Source organism: Ranitomeya variabilis, chromosome 1 (assembly GCF_051348905.1).
Source record: "Ranitomeya variabilis isolate aRanVar5 chromosome 1, aRanVar5.hap1, whole genome shotgun sequence".
NCBI lineage: Eukaryota > Metazoa > Chordata > Amphibia > Anura > Dendrobatidae > Ranitomeya > Ranitomeya variabilis.
The window spans coordinates 588,631,023-588,654,173 of NC_135232.1; the positions used below are offsets into that span (position 1 = coordinate 588,631,023).

At 45.4% G+C, this 23,151-nt stretch overlaps 1 protein-coding gene across 2 annotated transcripts in view; it reads right to left on the reverse strand.

The window, feature by feature from the left end:
* Positions 1–7,567, reverse strand: part of LOC143769492 (uncharacterized) — an 86,676-nt gene extending 79,109 nt beyond the window's left edge. For both annotated transcript variants that reach the window (XM_077258119.1, XM_077258126.1), the window contains exon 1: positions 7,448–7,567. In XM_077258119.1, the coding sequence (XP_077114234.1) occupies positions 7,448–7,496 (49 nt within the window). In that variant the 5' untranslated portion in view covers positions 7,497–7,567. The remainder of the gene's footprint in view (positions 1–7,447) is intronic.
* Positions 7,568–23,151: the final 15,584 nt, after the last annotated feature.

Genomic DNA, 23,151 nt, shown 5'->3' on the forward strand with positions numbered 1-23,151 from the left:
AAGGAAGGCACCGATTTCCACCTGTGAAGTGAACTCTGGAGGTGCCATTGGACCGGCCGGACTTGCGCAGCCTGGTGAACCGTATTCTGGACTGAGGACTCAGAGATCTCCAGTAAAGAGGTAAAGAGACTGCAACCTGGTGTCCTCGTTATTTACCGCGACCTGCACCCCACAACTGCACCACCAACATCCACACCTATTATTCACTGTGCGCCCCACGGCAGGGTCACGGACCGGGGCCTAGCCGCCGTGACAACCCCCAGAAGCAGAGACTCGTAGGCCCGGTACCGGGTACCCCTCGGCCCTGCGGCGGTGTGGGGGCGCTACAACTTGGCGTCACGAACAGGATCTACTTAAGCCTAAAGAATCAGGTCATGTGTGCCTTGGAACTGTGATTTACTGTGCTTGGACTGTGCTTTATTGCAAAGACTGTGGATTGTCACTTGCCGCCAAAAGTTCGCGCCAAAACCGCCGCCATTACAGCGCTAAGGAGAGCGCAGGAGAAGAAGAAGGGCGTGGAAGTGGGCGTGAACAAGCTGAAGAGCGCGAAAGACAATGGCCGCCCAGTCTAAATATCTCGGCCCCTTGAGGACGTGTCCGTCAGCAGCCGAGATCCGCCTCCTGATCCTCAATGGTGGGCAGAGACAGAGAAAACGAAACCGCCCACGAAGGAGAGAGCGGGAAAAGGACCAGGAAGAAGAAGTCAGAGACATGGAGGATGCCATGGCAAGCCACCCGGAGCCGGAGCGTGGGGTCGGAGCCGAGGACTCCCCCAGCTACCCGGAGGGGCACCGCAACCAGGCCTCCACCGCTGATGCTGAATTCCTGCAGGCCGGAGTGGACGAGCTCGGCGACCGACCCCGGCGGACGCAGCTGAGCACCGAGGCCGGGTGGAAGAAGGCCATCATCAGGAGCCTCACCGGACATCTGTCGGCAGCCTCATCTGGTCCGGAGCAGGAAAGAAGTCCCAGCGCTCCGAAGCTGGAAAGCAAGGCGCTGCCGGGAAGGGGTATGCTGCGAGCAGAGATGACAACGCCGCAGCACAAGGTCCCGCAACCAGCGTTCCAGACCCCAGCGGAGACGGAGCAGACCGGCACCGGAGGGACCGCATCTGAAGCAGGTATGAAGGACGACCCTGCCCTGATGACTGACACCACTCCCGTGACTGCTGGTGCCACAGCTGCTGACCCCGTTCCAGTGACTGATCTTGCAGCAGCCTCTACCTCTGCTGCAACAAATGCCCCTACTCAAGCTGCGCAGACCTCCATCGCTGAGCATGATTTAACCATACATGAAAGACGGATTAACGGCATTTGTCCAGCACTGGGTGTAACCCTGGACCTCACTTTTCCCAGGCCGAGAAGGGTTAAGTGCCAGGTGCAGCCCTGGAAGCCGTCCAACTAAGCCTCGGAAAACTGAAACTGTAAATAGTTAACTGTTTATTTCCTTGCTGTTTTGCTGCTAAAACCCGTCCTGGGTTAACTCTTAAAGGGATCCCTTTGTTTACCCAGGATCCCTATTGCTTTTTATTTTTGCTTTCACTTTCATTTTTGCTTTTTGTTCCACAATGTTATAAAAACTGCTGAATCATGAACAGTGCATGATACAAACTGCTTGTAAATAGTTTGCACCTTCTTAAAGGAGCTCCCTGCTGGTAATACTTAAAGAAGGACTCTTTGCGAAGATACCGCACTGGAACCTTTGCTGAGCATGGACTGGTAGTCTGAAAAGACGAACTACCTCAGAAAGACTTGGTCCTCTCTTAAAGGGGATGTTCATTTGTCACGCTTCGATAGTAATATTGCTTAAGATGAGTAGCAATAATGTCTTGACCAAAGGAAATGGTGATAATGTTTATATGAGAAAAGTTATATGTGTTTAATTGGTTAAATGTGAAGAAATATTGATAATGTGCTCTGAGAAGAAAAAGGTGAAAGATAGAAGAAGGATGCAGTGGACCCGTAGAGATAGACGTGGTGTCCAGCATGCATAGTAGACAGAAAGATAATGAGAAGGCTAATGTTCGATAGAAAATGTTTTTTGATAATGCTGATGGATAGTTAATGGGGATAGAAGGTAAACCCTGAGTCCTTATAGGAGCCAAGTAGAGCCGGCTCAGTGTTCTCAAACTGAAAGAAAAGTTATGTTCTATACTGTGTATAGTAGTTGAAAAGGCAGTAGGCCCTGGCTGAACGGGGCGGTCCTGTAACAGAAAGGAGAGGCAGTAGGTCTGGTGCCGATAGGACAGGCGGTCCTGCAGATCCAAAGTAGGAGAATGAAAAAGTTAAAGTGCCTTATAATGTGATTATAGGAAGGTCTTTAGTGGATTTAGAGTGTGAGTCCTTAAAGGCAATGTTAAATTATTGTTCAACAATTTTGCACTTAAGTAGAATGCCCGGTTGGGTAACAGAAGTAAATTATAGCATGTTGCTATGATATTTTTTGCCATGTTTGTAACGTTCAAGTGTCCTTACCTCCCATAAAGGGAAGCCTGTTCAAGTATACTTATTGTCATTGCACTCAACAAAATTGTATGTCTTTTTGCTAACTTGTATTGTTGTTTTCTTCCCAGTCCCGGAGTACTGTGTTTAACCAGGGGGGAGTGCAGCGCCCCAGAGTCCTGGTCATTGCAGTACTGTGGCTCCGCCACTATGGGGAGCCATGGTGCGTCCGATGGCACTGAAGGAGTTCATCTGATCAGGTATCACAGACACCAATACATTTCACAGCCGGGCCTCCGGGGGGAGCTAAGGGTTCTATTCATTAGGCCACTCCCCACCATAGTGGGTAAACTGGGGGTCAGGCAGGAAGTTAGATCAGAAAGCTGACTGGATTGGACGAAGCAACACCTAGTGGCAGAGGGTGTTGTGGAGGAAGAGACAGTAGGGTCTCTGTCAGGGGTGGGATCCTGACAGAGGCTTGGCATTGAAAAGAACGTAACGGGTCCGCGCCAGCTCCGGGAAGCGGCGGGACCCAAGAAAGGACTAGAAGCGAGATAGATTGTGCTGAGTGAGAAACGAGATCAAGCAATAGGAGAATTCCAGTAGGGGTCGTGCTGTAAGACCGGAGCAACACCCTACTGAGGCGCACTACCGGTGGCCGGAACGCCGAGGGAGTATTATAACATTCAGCTTCAAGCAATACTCTAAACAGCGGCAGGACAGTCAGTTTAAGGCGGGCTGTCTAACACATATCACCTATGAAGTCTTGGGAGGCAATTGCGGGAGAGGGGCGTCTCTAGGGTCCCGGAAGAACTCCAGGCCTATCCGACAAACGGGTGTCGTTCTAACTGTAACATCAGGAAGGGACGGAAGATTAGAAGAACATCATTTAATCGAGTTGTGAGGGAACTTAAGAAACAGACACAACGGTTGTGGGGTACTTTCCGTAAGCACAGCAGGGAAGGACTACAACACATAGCGCTAAGAAAGAAGGCACCGATTTCCACCTGTGAAGTGAACTCTGGAGGTGCCATTGGACCGGCCGGACTTGCGCAGCCTGGTGAACCGTATTCTGGACTGAGGACTCAGAGATCTCCAGTAAAGAGGTAAAGAGACTGCAACCTGGTGTCCTCGTTATTTACCGCGACCTGCACCCCACAACTGCACCACCAACATCCACACCTATTATTCACTGTGCGCCCCACGGCAGGGTCACGGACCGGGGCCTAGCCGCCGTGACAACCCCCAGAAGCAGAGACTCGTAGGCCCGGTACCGGGTACCCCTCGGCCCTGCGGCGGTGTGGGGGCGCTACATGCGTATCTTAGATTCTGCTAGAGCCATTCTGTCAGGTTCATCGTAAATATTTCCAAGAGAGGAAAATAAACTCTCCACTGAGTCAAATGCAGCTGAATCAGATGGCAAAGAAAACGCCCATGCTTGGGGATCCCCGCTTAATAATGACAACACCAGGCCCACACGCTGAGCCTCATTACCAGAGGAGATCGGACGCATCCGAAAATACAGTTTGCAAGCTTCACGAAAAGTAACAAATTTACTGCGTTCCCCAGTAAATTTTTCAGGCAAAGGAAACTTCGGCTCAGCAACTTTATCTGTAACTCCGGCTTGCACATTAGACACTGCTAGTCCCTGTTGCTGCACTGCCCCCCTCAACTCAGTGACCTGTAGGAACAGCGCCCTCAACTGGCGGTTTATGGAAATCATGGGATCCATGACAAAACACACAAAAAAAAGAAACCCCTTTTTTTTGTTGTTGTTGGGACGATTATAATGTCACGGGGAGACTAGGTGGGCGAGAGCTAATAACCCGGGCCCCTGCAATTTCCCTCAGACTAGGGAAATACTGACTGACCCTCTACCTGGAGTTTACACTGATGGTGTGCATGTCCAGGCCTCGACCCTCGCCCTGACTTCTATTTCAACCCTAGGCTGAAACCAACCGCCCACCACCCAGTGAAGAGGTAATATTCCAATACTCACAGTTAGAACAGACAAGGATAACGTAAAATATACACCACGCCGCAGTCACTCAGGAATACACTATAAATGTGCAGGGCAAAGTAAATACAAATATAGGAAGGAGTAAATAAGACAAAGGGAAATACACCACCAGCAACGATACTCCAACTACTTGCTCACCACTCCAGACCGAGATAACAAATGCACGAGACAGAAGCTATAATCGGCGACGCCCAATGTTCAGGAGAACTATTTAAAGGCAGTGGGCATGGCCCAGCTTCCAATCCGATCACCAGGTAAGTTAACCCCGGACCAGCTGGATAAAATCTAGCGGACGCCAATGAGCGCATAGTGGACAAAAGCGGAATTACCGCTGTCTGTCGGACGACCTTGTCTGAACAGCGTCCGACATGACACATACATGAAACAGCACAAATATCAATTAATATAAAAGAAAAACATAATGTGCACTATATAAATGTATATTAGTCATATACACATAAGAAAAATATTGTACTCCCTAACATGAATAATGTGAACAAAATAATCATGTGAACCATATCATATATAAAACATAACCATTAATAACAAACAAAATCCACAATCCCATGTCTCATTCTAATAGGGTATAGGATAAAAGGAATAATTTAAACAATAGAAGTATTTAGCATATAGGTAATAATCCATAGAATATCCGTTTCATAAATTCTTGAAAGAAGAGTCTCCATAAAATATGCAGTCCCAATGTACTGGGATAATAAAAAGACTGGGATGATTCCACAAAGATTTTACTTCTCCTGGATGTCATAATGAGGGGTTAAAGATAGACATTTGTTGAGTGTTGGTTCAGTCATTAGGATCGTCCAATGCCTGGTGATGATTTTACGCATCGTCTACCACTGATGATTATTAGCAGATATGAAGCATATAGCTGGATCGTCCTTTTTCTTGATTTTTGGATGAATAAGCATGTCATTACAGTTACTACTTTTAGACTGCAAATATCCTCGTTCAACAGATCTCCTGCTGTAACCCCTAGCCAAGAATCTCTCCCCAAGGTCTGTGGCCTGCACCTCAAACATCTGGTCAGAAGAGCATTTCTCCTGGCACGTAGGAATTGTCCTACCGATATAGTCTTAATAGTGGACATGGGATGGGCAGAAGAAGCATGTAGTAAAGAATTGAAGGACATCTCTTTCCAAAAGAGATCAGCATGAATTATGGGAATTAAGGGAATTAAGCATACCCCTCCTCACATGTAAAGCGCCATGGAATAAATGGCGCTATAACAATAAATAATAATAACAATAAATAATAATAATAATAATGAATAAATCCATCATTTTGGACTTTGATTTTAATGTCCAGGAAAGAAATCTCCTGATGATATGTGTATGTAAGTCTGATGTTGGACTCATTGCGGTTCAGTGAAGACCTAAACGTATGTAAATCCAGAACTGTATGTTGCCAAAATAAATAAAATATCGTCTATGTACTGGTCCCATCCAATGATTTTGGGAGCGGAATGTGCGCCCCCCTGAAAAATGCCCCTCTCCCAAAATCCCATGAAGAGATTGGCATGCGAGGGTGCACATGCCGCTCCCATTGCGGTACCTCGAAGTTGTAAATAAAACCGATCTTTAAAAGTAAAAAAAATCAAAAAGTCAACACGAACCGCAACATTTTGAGCATCAGGCCACATACATCAGTTTGGATGTTGCTAGACTGGATAAAAAACTTTGTAGCCTCAAGCCCACCTTCATGATGAACAGATGTATATAGAGAGTCCACATCTGCCGTGACCAGGTACATATCATGTTCAAGATGCAGGCCATCCAGACGTCTCAGGAAGTCCGTAGTGTAGCAGTTGTTTAAAGGCCACTCCTTCATAATTCTCCACCGGCCAAATGACCACATTCCCTTCCTTGTTTGCAGGCTTTATGACTATATCCCCAAGAGATCTAAGCTCATGTATTGCTTTCCTTTGACAATGTGTTAGATTATCCTTCTTGTTCTTATTACTAATAGATCGGAAATCTTCTGAAATTAGTTTAGTAAAAATCGCTATTGGGGGCACAAAGACAAAGGGGGGAACGTGGTGTAAAGTCAAACCTACACTGCTGTGCACATATTCTGACTTATACAACTTATTTTAATCACTTTAAAGCGGTTAAAAGAAGTGACATGCACATTGTCATGGAGGATTCAGCTAGGTAGCCACCCACCCTCTGTATTTAACAGTATAGACTGAGAGCCACCCGCACTAGAGCTGCTGCAAGAGCGTTGGCAAAGCCAACGGCGATTTCATGAAGCAGCTTCACCTGGGTAAACTCGGTAGTTGCAATGCTGCAGAATCCGCCTGAAAAAGACACTGTGTGCGTAGAGTCTAATTAAGTTTTGAACAGTTTTTGATACATTTTGAAAGAGGTTTATTGCTGATGCCTTTTTTGCAACCTTTTGATTACACAGTGCCTAATTTGGAGAAGGTTACATCAGGAGCCACATCAAAGAATTCATTCAAGTCATTTTTCAAATCATGAAATGGAAAAAAAATGGCTCAAAAAGCAGAATAAATGAACAGCAAAGTGGCTTTGAAGTTGAAAAGAATACGAAAAATCTGTGTTTTAAGCATTTCTTACAGATTTTTCAGGCTCTAAAAACGCTGAGAAATTCTGTGTGGACATACAATAATATAATAAGAAGAATGTTTTTTTTTTCCATATAGAGTGTTTATTATGTAAGCCATTGTTTTCCATATAGTGGCTTAAGAACAACATATTGTATTGTAGTAGCACCAGAGAGGTCATGGCATTACTTAAATATTCCTATTCCAGTTATTATTGGGGTATAAAACTACTAAGCAATAACCATGGACCTTAAAGCTGGAGGAGGACATTATGAACAAAAGCAAAGGACCTTACCTTCTTCTCCATGTCAATGTTCCATCCAATGGTAAAGCAGAGTTTGTCAACATAGTGAAGCCACATTTGAAGCTAGTCTTAAGATGAAACAATTTCTTACTACTTACTTGCTCTAAGGCAAAGAAAGATCACGGAAAATAATAATAGATGTTCCATGTTGTCCTACGTTAAATTACAGATAAGTGCCGCATATTTCACTTCCTAGAAGAGACTGCACACAATGTTACATTCTGCTTTTTTCACGCTCCATCCTCCACAACCACAGAAAAAAAAACAGACCAACATCTCGAGAAAGGAGAAACAGGTGGAGTTTCGACATTAGTCTAACACAGTCCCATCATGGAGATGTTTACCATATGATCTGGGAGAAGCATTGAAAAGTTGTGAAATGATAGGGGATTGCTTTCCCAAGAATTAGGCAGTGTTCGGTTAGTTATGACGTCTTCTTTTGACCTCTAACGTTCTAAAATGTTAGAGGTCAAAAGAATGTTCTAAAATGTTTGGTAGATCTGGGAAAATCAGAATCTATTTATCATGATCTAGGCCAGGGTTTGTTTCTTGCTGTTCTCTCCCCAGTCTAGTTTTGCGGGGGTTAACTTTCTTTGCCTCGTTTTGGGATCAGTTTTTTGCTATTTCAGTCCACGGCTGCCAGCAGGCAGCGTCAGCTATAGTTCTTGCCCCCGGCTTGAGCGACTGACCCTGATACACCCTGATTTGTCCTCTGCCCGTTAACGCTGTTCCCCTACCTTCCCATTCCTCTTTCCCCGCTTGTTCTGCTGTGTGCTCCCTGTGCTGTGACCTTGGTATCTGACTCAGCTTGTCCTCTGACCTGTTTCTCTGTCTTACGTCTCTGGCATCTCTGCTCCTGACTGGCTCTGACTTCTTTGGCTTGTATCTTACCACGTGTATTGTTGTTTCCCCTGCTACTGTGTTTCCCGTCCGTTCCTGACCTGGCTTCTCTGACTTCTCTCTCACCACCTAGTGACTCCTGAGCTGCCGCATTAAAGTTTACAACGTAATTGTTACCTATCTTCCCTCTCTAGCACCCCCTGGGATAGGATGCATGATACTGCGCTGCGGGAGCATTGCACTATTTTTTTTAATTACAAATTGGAAACTTGATTGTAATTTATGAAAGAAGCAAGAAGTGCCAAAAATTATGGACTCAGAGGGGCTTAGCTACACCCTGTATTAGGCATAAAGGAGGCCTCGTACACATTCAATACAAATTATCATGTAGTGGTATTCCTAGACTCATAAAGGCTACCAAAGACTGCCAAAAATTACAATCATGGTAATCATGCACCCTTCAAGGCACCTACTATACCTCATTCAAATATTGTAAACAATGTTGTTATTGTGGTACTTCTACACTCATAAAAGCTCTGTACACAGTGCAAAGCCAGGAAAGAATTAAATAAGAAGGGTCATCCATATACCCTTGAAGGCACCAACTGGAGTACCTCATAAAAAAATTAAGAGAGTGTAGTTGTGGTGCTTCCACTCTCATAAAGGCTTTGCACACAATGCAAATCCAGGAAAAAATTATAAGCAGGGTCATCCCGTTATCCATAGACCCTTGAAAGCAACAACTGGTGGGCCTCATTAATTAAAATATTTTTAAAGTGTGGTTCATGTACTCCTACACTCACTATAACTTTGTACAAAGAGCAAAGTCAGGAAAAAATTATAAGGCGGCTCATCCAGTTATCCATAGACCCTAGAACGCAACAACTGGCAAGCTTCATTCAAATATTGAATATTGAAAAGTAAAAACACTTTATGTATATCATGACTCCCGGGTAATACTTGCTGTGGGGAACACTGCACACAGCAGCAAGGGAGCTGAGAAAAGTGCTGGGTTACTAACCTGGTTATAAACAGGACCTGAAACGTGACAGAGTGGGAGGTGGTCAGAGGCGGAGCCAGATGCCGGGGTGCAGAGAAAGGACAAACACAAGAGAGTTGTCAAACAATCAAAGAACAGAGCCAAGAGATCACGAAGTACCAAAGGGGAGAGACAGAGGATTGTCAGAAATGAAGCCAGAGGTCAGTAATCCAGAATAACAAACAGAGTAATGCACAGAGAGCAAGGGAAACACTATGCAAACTGAGCACACACTCCAGGGGTCAGGCGCACAGGCTAAAACAGAAAGTATAGCTGAAAGCGAAACCTAGTTTGGAGTGAGTATAAATACCCCTCCCAGATTGAAAAAGAGGCCAACAACATTAACCCTGAGAGAACGGAACATTAACCATGTCCTAGCCATGACAGTACCCCCCTCTTAATGGAAGGCCACTGGACCCCCTGGCTTCTCAGGGTATCTGACATGAAAAGCCCGCACCAGTCGATCAGCATGCACAGAAGTGGCCGGAACCCATGACCGAGCCTCAATAGAATATCCCTTCCAATGTATTAAGTACTAAAGCCTTCAACGCACCCACCGTGAATCAATTATGCGCCCTACCTCATACTCCAGCTGACCCTCTACCAACACTGGAAGAACATTGGATGAGGAATCTTCTCTAACGTCCCCACAGGTTTTAATAGGGACCTGTGGAAGACATTAGATATTTTGAAGGAGGTGGGCAGCTGTAATCTATAGGCCACAGTGTTGATCACCTCTATAATCTTGTATAGACCTATAAACCCCACTTCAGAGAGGGTATTTTAAGTTTGATGTTACAGGTAGACAACCACACCTTCTCCCCCACAGTCAATGTAGGAGCTGACCCCTTCCTCCTGTCTGCAAAATGTTTGTACCTCTTCTGGGCTTTGAAGATGTTCCTCTGAACCTCCCTCCAAAGGGTTCTTAACCGCTGCACCAAACCCTCGGCACCAGGGCAACCAGAATCCATGAAGGAAAATTCCCCAAGCTGCGGAACAAACCCATAATTGACCTGAAAGAGAGATTTGCCAGGAGACTGATTAATACGATAATTGAATGCAAATTCTGCCATGGGTAATACCTCAAACCAGTCCTCCTGTCTGGAAGAAGCCTATCATTTCAAAATTTGTTCCAACGATTGGTTGGTGCATTCAGTCTGTCCGTTAGATTCTGGGTGATAAGCCGAGTAACCCCCAACTTTTTACAAAATGCCCTCCAAAACCTGCCCACAAATTGCACACCCCTGTCAGACACCACATTCACAGGTACCCCATGCAACAAAACTTTGTGCTGTATAAACAAGAGAGCCAAGGTTTCAGCAGAAGGTAACGCAGGTAACGGCACAAAATGGGCTTGCTTCGAAAACCTATCGACCACTACCCATACTACTGAGTTACCCTTGGAAGATGGAAGATTGGTGATAAAGTCTATGGACATGTGTCCAAGGTTTATCCAGAATTGGCAAAGGTACCAATTCCCAGACCGGAAGAGAGCTCTAAGAGCGAGCACAAACCCCACAAGTATTTACAAACTTTTTGATATCAGTACCCATAGAGGGCCACCAAAAAATCTGAGCTACTGCCCCCGGGTAGCTGCAATCCCAGGGTGTGCACTCAACACAGAATCATTACATTTTTTCAAGAGTATGTGACAGAAATGATCGAGTACAAACTATTTACCTGGGGGTTTATTTGTGAGAGCTTGTGCTTCCAAAATCCCTCTCTGTAACTCAGATGAGACTTCTGCCACAACCACTCCTGGTTGAAGAATGGAGGAAGGAGGTTCTGGAGGGGACACAGAATCAAGACTTTGGGATAAGGAATCCGCCTTTACATTTTTAGTCCCTGGTCGGAACGTAATGGTAAAATGAAACCGAGAAAAAAAAAGTGCCCACCGAGCCTGTCTGGGGGTCAGTCTCTTAGCGGACTTGATATAGGTCAAATTTTTATGATCAGTGATGACTGTAACGGGATGAACAGCCCCCTCCAGAAAATGCCTCCATTCTTCGAAGGCCAATTTAACCACCAGCAATTCCCTATTGCCGACATCATAATTTCTCTTGGCCGAAGAGAATTTTTTAGAGAAAAATGCACAGGGTTTAAGGTTATTAAGGGTTGGTGGACCCTGAGACAGCACTGCTCCCTCCCCCACCTCTGTAGCGTCGACCTCCACGATAAAAGTTCTTGACTACTGTTGAGCGATACCTTCCGATATCTAAAAGTATCGGTATCGGATTGGATCGGCCGATATTCAAAAAGTATCGGATATCGCCGATACCGATACCTGATACCAATGCAAGTAAATGGGACCAAAATTTTGGAATTAAAATAAACCCTTTCTTTCCTTGTAGGTTCATTCTACATGAAGGAAAACAACAAAGAATAATGTAGGATGTATTGGGGGAGGTGGAGGAGACTTTAAAGGTATAGAGGTTTAGCCCAATCAAATGAAATAGCAGGAATTAATTTTTTTTTTTAAAGACGTTCGGAGTTACAAAGATATTGACTATGTTAAGATTTATTATATTTTGTCAGATATTGATGTTTCACTAATTCCATGCTCTTCACCTTCTTTTTTACTTCTCCGACACTTTCTTGTTCATCATCCTCAGCATCAGCATCTTTTACATCAACTTCTTCTTCACCTTCTTCATCTTCTTCATCTTCTACCTATTATTCTTTTTTGTTACATTCTTCATATTCTTTTTATTAAACTATTATTCTTCCTCATATTCTACTTCTTCATCATATTCTTATTTGTGACATGCATTCCTGTAGTTGTTATCTATAAAAGTTTGAAGATTACATCTTCCTTTCTGCCTGTCACAAAAGAGTTACAACAGGAAACCAGCAGGCTTTTTCCAGGGGCACCACGAGGAGGAACGGACTCACCCCCATACACTGCTTAGTCTTCTTCTGCTTATAATTTGGATAATATCTTTTGCTCTGATGTTTAGTCTTATGCTTAATGTTCTTCTGCTCTTTGTTCTGCAGCTTCTTGTTCTTCTGCTTCTCAGTCTTCAGGGTCGTCGTCTCCAGGGTCGTCATCTCCAGGGTCGTCGTCTCTGTGGTCATCGTCATCTTCGGGGTGGTCTTCAGGATAATCGTCTCCAGGGTCTTCATCTCAGGGGTCATCGTCTCTGTGGTCGTCGTCATCTTAGGAGTGGTCTTCAGGGTTGCCGTCTTTAGGGTCTTGAACTTGGAATTGTAGCAGAAGGTACAAGAAGGCTGAGGTAATGCCAAGAACCAGGTGACGGTACTGGAACCCGGATGGCTACCCGAAGGTCCAAGAGCCAATGGAACTACCAAGGACCAGCTGACGGTACTGGAACCCGGTTACAAAGCAGGAGGTACCCATGCCAGAAAGCACTAACAAGGACCACCTGACGTTGGTGGAACTAGGATACCCAGTAGGAGGCACCAAAGCCAAAGGCTCTGCCCGGAACCAGCTGGCGGTACTGGAACCAGGATGGGTAGCTGTTATGATCTGGTGACCTTGGAGCCGCATGAAACTTTCTCTGGATTCGGTGGAACCTGTACTGACCGCAAATCCTGAACTTAACACCGCAACTAGAAGTAGCAGTGGGGTGTGCCTAACAAACCCTAGACACCTCGACACAGCCGGAGGACTAAATACCCCTATAGATGGAAATAGGAATGCTACCTTGCCTCAGAGCAGACCCCCAAAGAATAGGCAGCCCCCCACGAATAATGACTGTGAGTAGGAGAAGAATAGACACACGCAGGTAGAAAACAGGATTTAGCAAAAGAGGCCACTCTAGCTAAATAGGAAAGGATAGGACAGATTACTAGGCGGTCAGTATTAAAACCCTTCCAAAAATATCCACAGCAGATAATACAAAAAGTTCCACAATCTAACTAAAGACATGGAATGTATATCTGCCACTCCAGAGAATCCAACAAGACTGAGAAAATACTGACACAATCTAAGCTGGACAAGAAAACACAAAGCATAGCACTGAATTGTGAAGCACACAGCATGTGTGCCACAGGAAAAAAAAAACAGACACTTATCTTTGCTGAATTGGCAGAAAGGCAGGAGGAACCAGGCAGAGGTCCAACACGTCCCAACAACAATTGGCAACTGGCAAGGACTAATGAATCCTGCACACCTAAATACCCCAGTCAGAACTGCAATCAGCAGACACACCTGACCAGGACTGCAACCCAGGGACAACTGCATTACCACCTACTACCACCGGAGGGAACCCAAAAGCAGAATTCACAACAGTACCCTCCCCTTGAGGAGGGGTCACCGAACCCTCACCAGCGCCCCAGGCCGATCAGGACAAGCCAGATGAAAGGCACGGACCAAATCAGCAGCATGGACATCAGAAGCAAAAACCCAAGAATTATCCTCCTGGCCATAACCCTTCCATTTGACAAGGTACTGAAACCTCCGCCTCGAAAAACGAGAATCCAAAATCTTCTCAACCACATACTCCAACTCCCCATCAACCAACACAGGGGCCGGAGGATCAACAGAGGGAACAACGGGCACCACATATTTCCGCAATAAAGATCTATGGAAGACATTATGGATAGCAAAAGAGGCCGGAAGCGCCAATCGAAAAGACACCGGATTAATAATCTCAGAAATCCTATAAGGACCAATAAACCGAGGCTTAAACTTAGGGGAAGAGACCTTCATAGGAACATGACGGGAAGACAACCAAACCAAATCCTCAACCCGAAGCCGAGAACCAACACACCGACGACGGTTAGCAAAACGTTGAGTGTTGTGAATTCTGCTCTTGGGTTCCCTCCGGTGGTTGTAAGTGGTAGCGCTGCTGTCTCTGAATCGCAGCATTTATCAGGTGTGTTCACTTTTTGGAAATCTGACTGGGCTATTTAGTCTTGCTTCACCCTTTAGTCAGTGCCAGTTGTCCATTGTTCCTGGAGGATTCACATCTCTGCCTGGTCTCTCCTGCTTTGCAGTTCTTTTCAACAAAGATAAGTTCTGGCCTTGAGTTTTTGCTGTCCACATGCTGTGGCCTTATTGTTCAGTTCTTTTCCATGTTTTTGTCTTGTCCAGCTTGGTCTGTATAAGGATTTGTTTAGCCAAGCTGGTATCTCTGGAGATGCAGATATACCCTCCATATCTTTAGTTAGCTGTGGAGTTTTTGTATTTTCTGTGGTGGATATTTTCTAGTGTTTTAATAATGACCGCATAGTACTCTGTCCTATCCTTTCTATTTAGCTAGAAGTGGCCTCCTTTGCTAAACTCTGATTTCAGTCTGTGTATGTTTTTTCCCTCTCCTCTCACAGTCAATATTTGTGGGGGGGGCTATCTATACTTTAAGAATTTTCTCTGAGGCAAGATAGTTTTCCCTTTTCTATCTCTAGGGGTAATTAGTCCTCCGGCTGTGTCGAGATGTCCAGGGAGTGCTAGGTACATTCCACGGCTACTTCTAGTTGCGGTGTTAAGTTCAGGGTCTGCGGTCAGTACAGGTACCACCTTCTCCAGAGAAAGTCTCATGCTGCTCTTAGGCCACCAGATCATAACAGTACAACTGGCCAACAATGAGTTAACCGCATCTCAGAAGAAGGGAAGGAAAGTGCAGAGCCATTTTTTTTCTGTAGTCTGTTGTGTTTTTTTTTTTTCTTCCCTCTTTACCTCTGGGTGGCTCAGGAGTTCGGCGCTGGTATGGATGTTCAGGAATTGGCTTCTCATGTGGATCAACTTGCTGCTAGAGTACAGGGTATTTCCGATTATATCGTTCAGACTCCGGTTTTAGAGCCTAGAATTCCAACTCCTGATTTGTTTTTTGGGGATAGGTCCAAATTTCTGAGCTTTAAAAATAACTGTAAACTGTTTTTTGCTCTGAAACCCCGTTCCTCTGGTGATCCCATCCAGCAGGTTAAAATTGTTATATCTTTGCTGCGTGGTGACCCCCAGGATTGGGCATTTGCCCTGGAACCTGGGAATCCGGCGTTGCTTAATGTAGACACCTTTTTTCAGGCGCTTGGGTTATTGTATGACGAACCTAATTCAGTGGATCATGCTGAGAAGACCTTGTTGGCCCTGTCTCAGGGTCAAGAAGCGGCAGAATCATATTGCCAGAAGTTTAGAAAATGGTCTGTACTGACTAAATGGAATGAGGATGCCTTGGCGGCAATCTTCAGAAAGGGTCTTTCTGAATCCGTTAAAGATGTTATGGTGGGGTTCCCCACGCCTGCTGGTCTGAGTGATTCTATGTCTCTGGCCATTCAGATTGATCGGCGCTTGCGCGAGCGCAGAGTTGTGCACACTATGGCATTGTCTTACGAGCGGAGTCCTGAGCCTATGCAGTGTGATAGGATTCTGTCTAGAGCTGAACGACAAGGATTCAGACGTCAGAATAGGTTGTGTTTTTACTGCGGCGATTCTGCTCATGTTATTTCTGATTGCCCTAAGTGTACCAAGAGAATCGCTAGTTCTGTTACCATCAGTACTGTACAACCTAAATTTCTGTTATCTGTGACCCTGATCTGCTCTTTATCGTCATTTTCTGTCATGGCATTTGTGGATTCAGGTGCCGCTCTAAACTTAATGGACTTAGAATTTGCCAGACGTTGTGGTTTCCCCTTGCAGCCTTTGCAGAGTCCTATTCCTTTGAGGGGCATTGATGCTACACCGTTGGCTAAAAATAAACCTCAGTTTTGGACACAGCTGACCATGTGCATGGCGCCAGCCCATCAGGAAGATTGTCGTTTTCTGGTGTTGCATAATTTGCATGATGCTATTGTGCTGGGTTTCCCATGGTTACAGGTGCATAATCCGGTATTAGATTGGAAATCTATGTCTGTGACTAGTTGGGGTTGTCAGGGGGTTCATGGTGACGTTCCTTTGATGTCAATTGCCTCCTCCCCCTCTTCTGAAATTCCTGAGTTTTTGTCAGATTTCCAGGATGTATTCAATGAGCCAAAGTCCAGTTCCCTTCCACCGCATAGGGACTGTGATTGTGCTATTGACTTGATTCCAGGCTGTAAGTTCCCTAAGGGCCATCTTTTCAACCTGTCTGTGCCAGAACATACCGCCATGCGGAGCTATGTTAAGGAGTCCTTGGAGAAGGGGCATATTCGGCCATCTTCTTCACCATTGGGAGCAGGGTTTTTTTTGTTGCCAAAAAGGATGGCTCCTTGAGACCCTGTATTGATTATTGCCTCTTGAATAAGATCACGGTCAAATTCCAATACCCTTTGCCTTTGCTTTCTGATCTGTTTGCTAGGATTAAGGGGGCTAGTTGGTTTACTAAGATTAACCTTCGAGGGGCATATAATCTTGTTCGTATTAAGCAGGGTGACGAATGGAAGACCGCGTTTAATACGCCCGAAGGCCATTTTGAATACCTTGTGATGCCATTCGGACTCTCTAATGCTCCATCTGTGTTTCAGTCCTTCATGCATGATATATTTCGGAATTATCTTGATAAATTCATGATTGTATATTTGGATGATATTTTGATTTTTTCAGATGATTGGGAGTCTCATGTGAAACAAGTCAGGATGGTATTTCAGATCCTTCGTGATAATGCCTTGTTTGTGAAGGGGTCTAAGTGCCTCTTTGGAGTACAGAAGATTTCTTTTTTGGGCTTCATTTTTTCTCCCTCATCTATAGAAATGGATCCGGTTAAGGTTCAGGCCATTCATGATTGGATCCAGCCCACATCCGTGAAGAGCCTTCAGAAATTTTTGGGCTTTGCTAATTTTTATCGCCGTTTCATTGCCAACTTCTTCAGTGTGGTTAAACCCCTAACCGATTTGACGAAGAAAGGCGCTGATGTGACGAATTGGTCCTCTGCGGCTGTTTCTGCCTTTCAGGAGCTTAAACGCTGATTTACTTCTGCCCCTGTGTTGCGTCAGCCGGATGTTTCTCTTCGTTTTCAGGTTGAGGGTGACGCTTCTGAGATTGGGGCAGGGGCCGTTTTGTCTCAGAGGAATTCTGATGGTTCCTTGATGAAACCGTGTGCCTTCTTTTCTCGAAAGTTTTCGCCTGCGGAACGCAATTATGATGTCGGCAATCGTGAGTTGTTGGCTATGAAGTGGGCATTTGAGGAGTGGCAACATTGGCTTGAGGGGGCCAAGCACCGTATTGTGGTCTTGACCGATCATAAGAATCTGATTTATCTCGAGTCTGCCAAACGGCTGAATCCTAGACAGGCTCGATGGTCCCTGTTTTTCTCCCGTTTTGATTTTGTGGTCTCGTATCTTCCGGGTTCTAAGAATGTTAAGGCTGATGCCCTCTCTAGGATCTTTTTGCCTGATTCTCCTGGGGTCCTTGAGCCGGTCGGTATTCTGAAGGAAGGGGTGATTCTTTCTGCCATCTCCCCTGATTTACGACGGGTTCTTCAGGAATTTCAGGCTGATAAACCTGACCACTGTCCAGTGGGGAAATTGTTTGTTCCTGACAGATGGACTAGTAAAGTGATTTCGGAGGTTCATTGTTCTGTGTTAGCTGGTCATCCGGGGATTTTTGGTACCAGAGATTTGGTTGGTAGGTCCTTTTGGTGGCCTTCTTTGTCACGGGATGTGCGTTCTTTTGTGCAGTCCTGTGGGACTTGTGCGCGGGCCAAGCCTTGCTGTTCCCGCGCTAGTGGGTTGCTTTTGCCTTTGCCGGTCCCTGAGAGCCCTTGGACGCATATTTCTATGGATTTTATTTCGGATCTTCCGGTTTCCCAGAGGATGTCAGTTATCTGGGTGGTATGTGACCGGTTTTCTAAGATGGTTCATTTGGTACCTTTGCCTAAGTTGCCTTCCTCTTCTGATTTGGTTCCGTTGTTTTTTCAGCATGTGGTTCGTTTGCATGGCATTCCGGAGAATATTGTGTCCGATAGAGGTTCCCAGTTTGTTTCTAGGTTTTGGCGGGCCTTTTGTGCTAGGCTGAGCATTGATTTGTCTTTTTCTTCCGCATTTCATCCTCAGACAAATGGCCAAACCGAGCGAACTAATCAGACTTTGGAAACTTATTTGAGATGCTTTGTGTCTGCTGATCAGGATGATTGGGTGGCTTTCTAGCCATTGGCCGAGTTTGCCCTTAATAATTGGGCTAGTTCTGCTGCCTTGGTTTCACCCTTCTTTTGTAACTCTGGTTTTCATCCTCGTTTTTCTTCGGAGCAGGTTGAGCCTTCTGATTGTCCTGGGGTGCACTCTGTGGTTGACAGGTTGCAGCAAATTTGGGCTCATGTTGTTGACAATTTGGTGTTGTCTCAGGAGGGGGCTCAGCATTTTGCTAACCGTCGTTGTTGTGTTGGTTCCCGGCTTCGGGTTGGGGATTTGGTCTGGTTGTCTTCCCGTCATGTCCCTATGAAGGTTTCTTCCCCTAAGTTTAAGCCTCGGTTTGTTGGTCCTTATAGGATTTCTGAGATTATCAATCCAGTGTTTTTTTTAGTTTGGCCCTTCCAGCCTCTTTTTCCATCCATAATGTTTTTTATAGATCTTTGTTGCAGAAATATGTGGTGCCCGTTGTTCCCTCTGTTGATCCTCCTGCCCCGGTGTTGAGTGATGGGGAGTTGGAGTATGTGGTTGAGAAGATTTTGCATTCTCGTTTTTCGAGGCGGAAGCTTCAGTATCTTGTCAAATGGAAGGGTTATGGCCAGGAGGATAATTCTTGGGTTGTTGCCTCCGATGTTCATGCTGATGATTTGGTTCGTGCCTTTCATTTGGCTCGTCTGGATCAGCCTGGGGGCTCTGGTGAGGGTTCGGTGACCCCCTCCTCAAGGGGGGGTAATGTTGTGAATTCTGCTCTTGGGTTCCCTCCGGTGGTTGTAAGTGGTAGCGCTGCTGTCTCTGAATCGCAGCATTTATCAGGTGTGTTCACTTTTTGGAAATCTGACTGGGCTATTTAGTCTTGCTTCACCCTTTAGTCAGTGCCAGTTGTCCATTGTTCCTGGAGGATTCACATCTCTGCCTGGTCTCTCCTGCTTTGCAGTTCTTTTCAACAAAGATAAGTTCTGGCCTTGAGTTTTTGCTGTCCACATGCTGTGGCCTTATTGTTCAGTTCTTTTCCATGTTTTTGTCTTGTCCAGCTTGGTCTGTATAAGGATTTGTTTAGCCAAGCTGGTATCTCTGGAGATGCAGATATACCCTCCATATCTTTAGTTAGCTGTGGAGTTTTTGTATTTTCTGTGGTGGATATTTTCTAGTGTTTTAATAATGACCGCATAGTACTCTGTCCTATCCTTTCTATTTAGCTAGAAGTGGCCTCCTTTGCTAAACTCTGATTTCAGTCTGTGTATGTTTTTCCCTCTCCTCTCACAGTCAATATTTGTGGGGGGGCTATCTATACTTTAAGAATTTTCTCTGAGGCAAGATAGTTTTCCCTTTTCTATCTCTAGGGGTAATTAGTCCTCCGGCTGTGTCGAGATGTCCAGGGAGTGCTAGGTACATTCCACGGCTACTTCTAGTTGCGGTGTTAAGTTCAGGGTCTGCGGTCAGTACAGGTACCACCTTCTCCAGAGAAAGTCTCATGCTGCTCTTAGGCCACCAGATCATAACAGTACAACTGGCCAACAATGAGTTAACCGCATCTCAGAAGAAGGGAAGGAAAGTGCAGAGCCATTTTTTTTCTGTAGTCTGTTGTGTTTTTTTTTTTTCTTCCCTCTTTACCTCTGGGTGGCTCAGGAGTTCGGCGCTGGTATGGATGTTCAGGAATTGGCTTCTCATGTGGATCAACTTGCTGCTAGAGTACAGGGTATTTCCGATTATATCGTTCAGACTCCGGTTTTAGAGCCTAGAATTCCAACTCCTGATTTGTTTTTTGGGGATAGGTCCAAATTTCTGAGCTTTAAAAATAACTGTAAACTGTTTTTTGCTCTGAAACCCCGTTCCTCTGGTGATCCCATCCAGCAGGTTAAAATTGTTATATCTTTGCTGCGTGGTGACCCCCAGGATTGGGCATTTGCCCTGGAACCTGGGAATCCGGCGTTGCTTAATGTAGACACCTTTTTTCAGGCGCTTGGGTTATTGTATGACGAACCTAATTCAGTGGATCATGCTGAGAAGACCTTGTTGGCCCTGTCTCAGGGTCAAGAAGCGGCAGAATCATATTGCCAGAAGTTTAGAAAATGGTCTGTACTGACTAAATGGAATGAGGATGCCTTGGCGGCAATCTTCAGAAAGGGTCTTTCTGAATCCGTTAAAGATGTTATGGTGGGGTTCCCCACGCCTGCTGGTCTGAGTGATTCTATGTCTCTGGCCATTCAGATTGATCGGCGCTTGCGCGAGCGCAGAGTTGTGCACACTATGGCATTGTCTTACGAGCGGAGTCCTGAGCCTATGCAGTGTGATAGGATTCTGTCTAGAGCTGAACGACAAGGATTCAGACGTCAGAATAGGTTGTGTTTTTACTGCGGCGATTCTGCTCATGTTATTTCTGATTGCCCTAAGTGTACCAAGAGAATCGCTAGTTCTGTTACCATCAGTACTGTACAACCTAAATTTCTGTTATCTGTGACCCTGATCTGCTCTTTATCGTCATTTTCTGTCATGGCATTTGTGGATTCAGGTGCCGCTCTAAACTTAATGGACTTAGAATTTGCCAGACGTTGTGGTTTCCCCTTGCAGCCTTTGCAGAGTCCTATTCCTTTGAGGGGCATTGATGCTACACCGTTGGCTAAAAATAAACCTCAGTTTTGGACACAGCTGACCATGTGCATGGCGCCAGCCCATCAGGAAGATTGTCGTTTTCTGGTGTTGCATAATTTGCATGATGCTATTGTGCTGGGTTTCCCATGGTTACAGGTGCATAATCCGGTATTAGATTGGAAATCTATGTCTGTGACTAGTTGGGGTTGTCAGGGGGTTCATGGTGACGTTCCTTTGATGTCAATTGCCTCCTCCCCCTCTTCTGAAATTCCTGAGTTTTTGTCAGATTTCCAGGATGTATTCAATGAGCCAAAGTCCAGTTCCCTTCCACCGCATAGGGACTGTGATTGTGCTATTGACTTGATTCCAGGCTGTAAGTTCCCTAAGGGCCATCTTTTCAACCTGTCTGTGCCAGAACATACCGCCATGCGGAGCTATGTTAAGGAGTCCTTGGAGAAGGGGCATATTCGGCCATCTTCTTCACCATTGGGAGCAGGTTTTTTTTTGTTGCCAAAAAGGATGGCTCCTTGAGACCCTGTATTGATTATTGCCTCTTGAATAAGATCACGGTCAAATTCCAATACCCTTTGCCTTTGCTTTCTGATCTGTTTGCTAGGATTAAGGGGGCTAGTTGGTTTACTAAGATTAACCTTCGAGGGGCATATAATCTTGTTCGTATTAAGCAGGGTGACGAATGGAAGACCGCGTTTAATACGCCCGAAGGCCATTTTGAATACCTTGTGATGCCATTCGGACTCTCTAATGCTCCATCTGTGTTTCAGTCCTTCATGCATGATATATTTCGGAATTATCTTGATAAATTCATGATTGTATATTTGGATGATATTTTGATTTTTTCAGATGATTGGGAGTCTCATGTGAAACAAGTCAGGATGGTATTTCAGATCCTTCGTGATAATGCCTTGTTTGTGAAGGGGTCTAAGTGCCTCTTTGGAGTACAGAAGATTTCTTTTTTGGGCTTCATTTTTTCTCCCTCATCTATAGAAATGGATCCGGTTAAGGTTCAGGCCATTCATGATTGGATCCAGCCCACATCCGTGAAGAGCCTTCAGAAATTTTTGGGCTTTGCTAATTTTTATCGCCGTTTCATTGCCAACTTCTCCAGTGTGGTTAAACCCCTAACCGATTTGACGAAGAAAGGCGCTGATGTGACGAATTGGTCCTCTGCGGCTGTTTCTGCCTTTCAGGAGCTTAAACGCTGATTTACTTCTGCCCCTGTGTTGCGTCAGCCGGATGTTTCTCTTCGTTTTCAGGTTGAGGGTGACGCTTCTGAGATTGGGGCAGGGGCCGTTTTGTCTCAGAGGAATTCTGATGGTTCCTTGATGAAACCGTGTGCCTTCTTTTCTCGAAAGTTTTCGCCTGCGGAACGCAATTATGATGTCGGCAATCGTGAGTTGTTGGCTATGAAGTGGGCATTTGAGGAGTGGCAACATTGGCTTGAGGGGGCCAAGCACCGTATTGTGGTCTTGACCGATCATAAGAATCTGATTTATCTCGAGTCTGCCAAACGGCTGAATCCTAGACAGGCCCGATGGTCCCTGTTTTTCTCCCGTTTTGATTTCGTGGTCTCGTATCTTCCGGGTTCTAAGAATGTTAAGGCTGATGCCCTCTCTAGGATCTTTTTGCCTGATTCTCCTGGGGTCCTTGAGCCGGTCGGTATTCTGAAGGAAGGGGTGATTCTTTCTGCCATCTCCCCTGATTTACGACGGGTTCTTCAGGAATTTCAGGCTGATAAACCTGACCGCTGTTCAGTGGGGAAATTGTTTGTTCCTGACAGATGGACTAGTAAAGTGATTTCGGAGGTTCATTGTTCTGTGTTAGCTGGTCATCCGGGGATTTTTGGTACCAGAGATTTGGTTGGTAGGTCCTTTTGGTGGCCTTCTTTGTCACGGGATGTGCGTTCTTTTGTGCAGTCCTGTGGGACTTGTGCGCGGGCCAAGCCTTGCTGTTCCCGCGCTAGTGGGTTGCTTTTGCCTTTGCCGGTCCCTGAGAGGCCTTGGACGCATATTTCTATGGATTTTATTTCGGATCTTCCGGTTTCCCAGAGGATGTCAGTTATCTGGGTGGTATGTGACCGGTTTTCTAAGATGGTTCATTTGGTACCTTTGCCTAAGTTGCCTTCCTCTTCTGATTTGGTTCCGTTGTTTTTTCAGCATGTGGTTCGTTTGCATGGCATTCCGGAGAATATTGTGTCCGATAGAGGTTCCCAGTTTGTTTCTAGGTTTTGGCGGGCCTTTTGTGCTAGGCTGAGCATTGATTTGTCTTTTTCTTCCGCATTTCATCCTCAGACAAATGGCCAAACCGAGCGAACTAATC